Source organism: Pundamilia nyererei, unplaced genomic scaffold (genome assembly GCF_000239375.1).
Source record: "Pundamilia nyererei isolate P.nyererei 1_Seehausen unplaced genomic scaffold, PunNye1.0 scaffold00035, whole genome shotgun sequence".
In the NCBI taxonomy this organism is placed as follows: domain Eukaryota; kingdom Metazoa; phylum Chordata; class Actinopteri; order Cichliformes; family Cichlidae; genus Pundamilia; species Pundamilia nyererei.
In genome coordinates this window covers 242,233-251,006 of record NW_005187436.1, presented here as the reverse complement: position 1 = coordinate 251,006, position 8,774 = coordinate 242,233, and the positions used below count along the sequence as shown (strand labels likewise).

The following is an 8,774-nucleotide window of genomic DNA, read 5'->3' as shown; positions in this document are numbered from 1 at the left end:
ATATATATGTATAAAATTAGCTAGATGCTAATTTTGTGAAACTCCCCTCGTGGAGAATACTGGACTGTGAGCGTAAAGCATATAAGTTCTTTATACTTTAAATTCTGCATCTCAATACTGAAGACTAAAGTGGTCATACGCTTCCTTGTTTTTTGCTTTGTTTCTGTGTTTACTTGCAAGGCGAGCTAGAAGACAGGACATCAAGAATGGAGACCCTGCCATGCAGTGCTGGGACACAGAAGACAGTATGTACACTTTATGTCTTAAGGGGTTCGGCCACTGTTTGTTTTTGTAAAGCATTTCTTAAAAAATCAGGAAAGCATCTGATCACTTCAAATTCTGTCTGCTTGATAATGAACCTAAACCTGCAGACAGATTCAAGAAGAACTATAAACAGTGTCAAGAAAGACAAAAAAATCCTGCAACAGATGGTATGGCTCCCACGGAGCTCTGATGTCAAGATTACAGAGTCAGATTGGGATCACATGAAGAGACAGAATCAACGGAGAACGGAAGTTTTTCAAAGAAATATGACAATATGTCCAAGATACTTTCATGTTGGCTGACACAGCTGAAATTTGTGTGCTTGTGTATCCATTGTTGGGGTTTTCATGTCATGCAACAAACATGTTTTTAATGACAGTGATGTCCTTTGCCTGGTACTGCATAATTGTCACAAAAAATAATCTAATTATGAGACATACATCAGATACTGTATCTTTGTTAGAACCTGAGAAAACATAGACACTACTTTTGGTTTTTACAGGTCTTGGTACTGGGAGTGTGGAGGAGAAAATTCTCTTTGGGGTGCAGAGCAACTCCACATTTTTCGAGTGTATCCCCAAATCTCAGCAGGCCCGGATTCGATGGTACATGCAAAGACTGGAATCTGAACGCAGAGAGGAGGTTAGAATATTACTGCATTTTTCATAGATTCAGCTCTCCTTCTGTAGTCTGAAAGTCTTTTTCTTTTCTTGGGTTCATGTTGAAGGGGTTGCATTTATTTTCTTCCTACATCAAAAAGTGGGGAAAGGTTAGAGTGCCTAGGAACAGTGTTTGCTACAGCGGCACTAATTTCTCACAGAAATGCTTCAAAACATCAAAACACACCACAGCGGACTTCATGTGCACTGCTTTTGGAGTGTTGAACTTCTCAGCAATTATTTGTACTAAAAATTTCTGCATACGCATATTTTTAATAATGTCTAAGGCCTTGACAGCAAAGTTTCCAGCCATTGCAAAAACAATAGGGTGGGAACAGAAAGGCATAAAAGCAGAAAGAGGTAATATATTTGTATTTGAGGTGTGGAAAGGAACTAAATAATGATGACAGTTGTCTCCTGATTGAGACAACAGAGATGTGCTTACTCAGCACCTCAGTGCCTTCCCCTCCCCCTATCCAAACATACAATCTATCCTGCACCCACTGCAAGTGGCCCTTTTAGTGCTTAACCTCTCTACTTCCCACTACACTAATTTCCTCCTACCACTGTGCTCTGTCCTCTCTCTCAGGGGTGAATGTAAGCACAGTGACAGGTGCATAGGCCACTAAAGACCCATGTGCTTCTTTATGGGCTCACACTGCACAAAGCTCTGCTTTTTGTCTGTGGGTGGATGAATGCATGTGTCTGTGTTTCTTTATGTACCCCTACAGTGAAAAACTATAACAGAGAACTCCTCAGGGACAGCCACGGGTTTTGGTGCAATAAACACAATGTGGTGTTTTCTGTGTTTGTGTGTGTAGGCATGAATAATATGTGACCTGTTGCACTGTTGACAAAGTGATGGCGGCTTGGATGGAGTCAAATAAAGAAAAGTGATTTAAAATTTCAGGTGTTTTGAATTTTAAGTAAGCACATAGCTCCTTAGGATTCATACCATAAAAGTACTTTGCAGGCAAAAGAGTTAAAATACAAATATAATGGAGATAATTTTGAGTATAGGTTGAAAACAGTGCTAAAAGAAAAACATGATAATAAGATAATCATGACAAGGATTAGACAAATACAGGGAAGCAGCTATATAAGCTAAAAATAATAATAATTACAAAAAAACACGGCCGAAGCTGGAGCATGAATATGAGATTATTATGTGACTATACATAGTTACTATATATTATACTATAGTATTTTCAAATACATTTGCAAACTGAACAGTGGAAGAGCAAAGTAGTTTATGAGCAATATTGCCTTAAAACACTTTTTTTCTCGTTTGTGAACTCAGACAACATAAAGTAATTATATAATAATTTCTGGTACTTAAATTATTGGCCTTTTTACTTCTTTGTCATGTCGGTTTATACGTAGAATTATAGTAAACACAAGATTGTGCTGCTTCAAAGCAGCAAACATTGATCATAAAAAGGATGGAGATCAAGTGAAAAACAAGCTGGAGGTCAGAGGAGCGCACACTTTTCAGATGTTGGAATTCATAGTCAGTTGTGTGGGCGATATCTTGAATATGTTCAGATAGCATTCTTGCAACTAATACCATTTGATTTCTTTAACTGTCTTAATTTTTCTCTTTGTTTTAATTACCTAGTGGCAATGGTGTGTTTGCTGATATGTGTGTTATGTATAAAGTTTGGATCTATGTTTTTAGGCCTTTTTTGGATGCGGAATTGAAACTACATCCCTATTACATTAGTTGGGTGTAATAGTTGTATCTTGGCCTTCTAGCTGTGTAAGGTGGTTTATGTGTTCTCACAGCTGCAAAGCATGTGATCATTTAAGTGTCTTGCACATTTCAATCTCTTCTTTTCTGCCCTGTTTTCTTCTGTCATCCTTTTATCTTCCCTGGCCGTTAACTTCCTCCTCAGCCCGACCCTAATCTTTGCTCACGTCCTGCCCCAATACTCCTTGCCTACTTAGCTTCCTCAAAACTTTCATGCTGTGTCCACAATTTCCCACAGTTTTCCCTCCTGTGTTTCTGGGTTTTGATAAAGGCAACCTCAGCCAGCTGTTCATAGCACCTGCAGCCCAGTCTAAAACTTACTCAACTCATAATCTCCTTATCCAGTGCCTCCTCTTATCTCCTAGTAAAACTCAGCTATTAAAGATGTGAGCTAGAAGAAATTTTGCCATCTTTCTCACATCATGTTTGTGCACACGTGTTTACCTCCTGGAGCCTGCAATGCTAGCCCATTGGGTAATCTCTAATAAGAAAAGTATGGAAAAGGTTAAATGTGTTGCTCAATGCTCATTAGCACAAAGCACCTATTTCTCAGCTTAGGTGGGAATTTCTTAATTTGATACTTAAAGCATCAAATTAACTTAGAAGTAGACTGCAAATATTCTCGCCTGTGTTTCATTTAACAGTTTAAACATCATCATTAAATAACATTTCATTGCTTTACTCCACATTCATGCAAAGTTGTTAAAACAGAAGAGCATAAGTGTGTTTATGAACGCTATACACCACTATACACTGGATTGCTTTCCCTTGTAGGAGTTGCTGATGTGATTGCATGCCCAGACACACACAGACATATCCACACACAGGCATACAAATAAAGACAGACCATCTGGCTAAGTTTAAAAGCCTGGCATTGCTATTTAGTCACAGATGCCTTGGTTTTGGATGGAAGAGTGCAGGCGACTTAAAAAGCAATCAGATAGGCACATGAATGCTAATTGGATGATTTTAAAAGGCAGAGGACAGAGAGCCACGTAAGTGTGATTTTTATGTTTTTAATACGTATACCATATGTTTTGTCAAGTCAGTCAGGTGTGTCAGGAAATGAGAATGTGGTATGAGACTGGCTAGTAGGTCTAATGTGTGCAAAAGACAACATCCAGAAAGACTCTGAAACCTGTGGGTGTGCCTCTGCCTTGACTACACATCATTAGTGTCAGATCTGGAAACCACCACAGAGCTATCCAAACACACACACACACACACACACACACACACACACACACACACACACACACACACACACACACACACACACAGAAAAAAATGTAAGAAAAAAATGGTAAAACAAGACCACAGCAAGCACATGGGCAAAAGACATGGTAATATTCTGCATTTCTTATCAGTTACACCTCTGGGGGTCAAAGTGCAGCTGTGGGAGGTATCCCTTTGAAGCAGCCACACTTTCACACATGCTGGACTCACTCCCTCATGCTCTTTCTGTGTCCTCTTAACACAGCTGTGTTTTTTTAGGCTCTGACAGCAGTCACATCATCCGATGAACCGTGGTGGATGCTAGACGGAAATAGGGCCAAAAACATTAGCATGCCACTTACCTTAACAACAAGCATATACATTCCCAGCAGCGCTCAACGTTTACTCTCATTATGCATCTAAAGATCTCTCATCACATAATGACCTGTGCCCACCCACGCCGTGAACTATACTCGCCACACCTAATTCCATATGCTTCCCGTTTTAGGGGTCATTACCTTGTTCAACACAACTTGGTTACAAATCTTCAGAAATATATGTGTTTGAGGAGGGTGTAGGGCTGTGCGATATGACCAAAATCTCATATCCCGATATTAAGACATCTATCGTCCGATAACGACATAAATCACAAAAATGTGACATTTTCTGTAAATTCTGTGAATCTCGGGCAGCTCGACTTGCGTGAAGTGTTTCCAGCTGGGCGTCGTACCTGGAGTCGAGTGTTTTAACTGATGCATGAAATTATACATTTTTAGACATAAGTTGTAACGGCGCTGTTTTCTTTGTGAGTATTTGTTACACGGCGTGCTGCGGGGAAAAGCCTTTTCTAACGTTTGAGTCTAAGGTTTATTTTTTAGCACCTGACGGCTCTTTTTTGCTTCTCATCCGTAAACACTCTGCATCTTTCACGTGATTCTGTTTATTTTGAAAAGTTTCAACAGGATCTTGAGCTTTATTGTGAAAGGTTTATGTGGAACACACGCGATGGTGTTACCGTCGTTGTTGCTAACCACAAGGCATAAAAACAAGTGCTTGTCTGTCTGTAGTGTGGTTCTATTAAATATAAGAGAAAGAGAGAACTTTAAGAAATTAATATGGCCACTACAGTGACCATCAAAATAATGAAAAAATATTGCCGTAAACAGTTTATTTTGCGACACCACGAAAAACGATAGAGTAAAATGTGAAACGATAGACGTTTTTATATCGTCATCCGATATATATCCTTATATCGAACAGCCCTAGGAGGGTGATGTGTTAGCTGGGGTTTGTGGTGGTGGGTTGGCATTATGTAGCTCTTATATGTTTCTTGTTGTCTCTCAGGTCAGATTTGATGATCGAGTAATTCACACGGAAAGAGGTCTCCTAATTCGCTCCCTTCATGCTTCTGATGCCGGTGTGTATATCTGTGTAGCTCAAGAGCACACACACTTCACCCATACTCTCCTCCGTGTCACTCTACAAGTTGTTACAAATGGACAGCTAGACAGAAAAGCCAAGCCGAGTGACGACTCTGCCGGGGGGCTACACCATGGAACAGAGGCACGTCAGCGATATAAAGACTACCTGAGAGCGATGAGCTCTCCCTTCAGCTCTCTAGAAGAGTACTGCGATGCACTGTGGCTGGATAAGAGGCCATTGAGGGTTCGAGGGCGAGGCTTAGGAAATGGCAAATGGAAACACATCCAGGAAATGAAGAAAAGCCGGAACAGGAGACACCACAGAGAGAATGTGGAAAAGAAAGAACAACCGAAGCAAGGGAGGGTAGTGAGGACAGCAGAACAATAGGCGACAGGATATAGAAACATTAAGGATGTTTATATTAACTGGTTTAAGGATCAAGCTAATGTGACTCAGAACTGTGAAACTGCAGTGTCAGATGAGCAAGTAAACTTTAACTCTTAAAGTGACATGAAAGACGATCAGTGAAATATGCAGTGCAAAAATGCAATATACTTAGCAAACAACTTGAAGTAGTAGAGGTATGTTACAGGAAAACGCACAGTTAACTTTGTAAATAAATTATCCATTGATATCACTCAAGCCTCCGTAGTTTGACAGACTGCTGTTGCTCGTTTTACTCCAAAGTTTCATAGGGCTAATATTCCATTTGGTCACTTAATGACATTAAAAGTTAGGATTTGTAATATTGGAATTAAGATGATGGCATTACTTTCATTATGTATGACTGTAAATATTGATTTGACATGTACAGGAGACATAGCATGCTAAGTTTAGTCTTATTACTGACCTATAACAGTAATCATTTATGATGTTATTCTAAAAAAAATGACATATTTTTGTACAATCCATTTACTCTTGTGTACTGTAGGTGCAATAGAGGGTTTTTTATTATAACTGTTTGTGAACGTTATTTAAATAAATGTGTCTTGGAGCCTCTGTTCCTTAAATTTATTGCTTACTTATATTCTGTGCACAGATAAAATCAGTATGCAAAAACTTTACTGCTGCAGTTACTGGCAGTCTCAAGTATATGACAGGCATACTCGGAATTAGTTAGGGTTAGCTCAGCTGAGCCTCTCCTGATATAGCAACACGGGTCCCTGTACACTGAATGCAGATGTCAGAATGATTCAGGACCAGCTGGTTTGTTTTTTAGTGTGTGTCCCTGTGTGTGTGAGTGTGTAAAGGTAAATGTGTAAAAGACAAGAAGAAGAAGAGAAAGTGGCAACTTCAGTAGAAACCATTTGAAATATAAAAGGCTGTGATCAAACCCAGTTACAGATTTCCCAAAATAAAAATAAAAAGTTGAGATGGCATCAGTGTCAGAGGCATGAGCATGAAAACCAAGCATTATGCAACCCAGTGTGCCTGGCCTGAATTTTATGTACAGACTTACAAAGAAATGGAAGTAATATGATACACGGTGCTTGTATTTCAGGCTGAAAATAAAATGACAAGGCTCTTCTGTGAAAGGCATCATCACAGTCATGGGAGTCCTGTTTTAATTGATTTAGTGGTAACATCTTAAATTTCATTTTGAGTGAGCTGCTGAAATACTGGAAGAAGAGTCACATAGAAAATTAGTCTCAAACTCAAATATATATATAAAAAATACGACTTTCAGAAATATTATTATCATTGCCTCATAGACCATAACTACACCATAAATAGCTATAACTGCCTTTATGATGGACACTGTGTTTTTCTTACAGAGACACATTTTATTGTGCTTACTTTCTCCCTATCTAACTGTATAAATAGATCTCCCATTTTGTGCTTTTCCACAGTGATTTTCAGAGCTTCTTGTAACAAAGACAATAAATATTTCAAATGCTTCCTCTCTGTCTATTGTTTATTTATCAGTCAGCTGTAAAGAATAAACTGCATCTCCCCCAAAAGGAAACTGCAAGAGGACTTTATAAAAACTCGAAAATCTTTTCTTCTAAATATTATTACATTAAAATATTATTTTTACATTTTTTTTACATTAAATTATTTATCAACTTATTTCACATAAACAAATGTACATGCATATTTTAAGACAATGTATTTTCTTAAATCAAAATTAGTTCAGCTTACCAAACATTTATTTATACTTCACATCGTCCTGTACTGTGGCATTATCATTTCCCCTCTTTAGACCATCACAGCCAACTGCCACAGTACCACCACACTCTCCAAAAAAAAAAAAAACAATTTGAAAGACCACTAAGGGTGATAACTGTCAAAAATATCAGCTCACTGCTCAGTGTTGCTATTGCTAATGGTTTCATTTCAACAGCATCAACTTATTATCTTATTATTTATTACAACTTAGTGTTCCTTATTTATATATAAGGCTGAATGATAATGTGCTATCCTGCACAGAAGATCTGTTGTCAGATGCCATAAGAGATCGTAATTGTAGACATAAGCATACTATGTGTGCTCAGAGTTAACTTGACCCTCACATGTGGCTGGAAAACAACCCATGAGTGAAGTGATTTGCTGTTCTAGACAGGCAGACAGAAACAGTGGGGGTTAAATGAGGAAACAGAACCATGGAAAGGAACCAGAATCTCTAGAAGGAAGTGGTTAATTTGATGTGATTGGTGTAATGAGCAAGCAAGTGTGCTTAGGAGCCCCTGGAGCGAAGCCTTACAGTGTATTCACACACAGACAAAGGCACACGTACACAGTATACTTCTTTTTCTCCATCAGTGTCATGGCTGTGTGCAGGAAGGCAGAGGGGAAGGACCCAAAATGCAGGACTCACGGAGGCAAAAGTAAACTCAGAATAAACTGCTTTATTGCAGGCTGCTGATCAAACAGAAGACTAACTAAACTGGAAAATATAAACTAACAGGCAGGTAAATACAGTTAACAGAACACACAGCTGAAACTGAGGGTGAGTAGCCATTGACGACACGACAGAGAACAAAGGAAACACAGGGTTTATATACACACGGCAGTAATCAAGGGATGAGAGACAGGTGGGGAACACACCTGGGAGAAATCACAGCTGACGAGACAGGGGAAACGTAACCTGAACACACTCACATAAGACAGGGACCTTCAGAATAAAACAGGAAACTAACAGACACAGAGGACCAGACAAGACACCATGGACAGACAGAGGGACATACGGGCAGAGAAGACTAAGCACAGGCAAAACCTAAACTAAACATGAGGGCAAGAGAACAAAACCTAACCCAGAAATAATCATCATCATCATCATCATCATCATCATAGGATAGCTAAAGAATCAGAACATAATTATAATGAGCACAATCTGGAAACACACCAAAATACAAGAAACCGAAAAAGCAGGTTCAAAATGACCCAGAACCGTGACAATCAGTTACATTTGTAAAAATTGGTTTCTCTATGATCAGTGATCCACATGGGCAACTACAGCAAGG

At 39.0% G+C, this 8,774-nt stretch overlaps 1 protein-coding gene across 2 annotated transcripts in view; it reads left to right on the top strand.

The window, feature by feature from the left end:
* The window catches only part of sema3d (sema domain, immunoglobulin domain (Ig), short basic domain, secreted, (semaphorin) 3D), a 31,071-nt gene extending 24,564 nt beyond the window's left edge, over positions 1-6,507 (top strand). For both annotated transcript variants that reach the window (XM_005729863.1, XM_005729864.1), the window contains exons 16-18: positions 181-245; positions 767-906; positions 5,233-6,507. In XM_005729863.1, the coding sequence (XP_005729920.1) occupies positions 181-245; positions 767-906; positions 5,233-5,697 (670 nt within the window). In that variant the 3' untranslated portion in view covers positions 5,698-6,507. The remainder of the gene's footprint in view (positions 1-180; positions 246-766; positions 907-5,232) is intronic.
* The last annotated feature ends 2,267 nt before the right edge of the window (positions 6,508-8,774 follow it).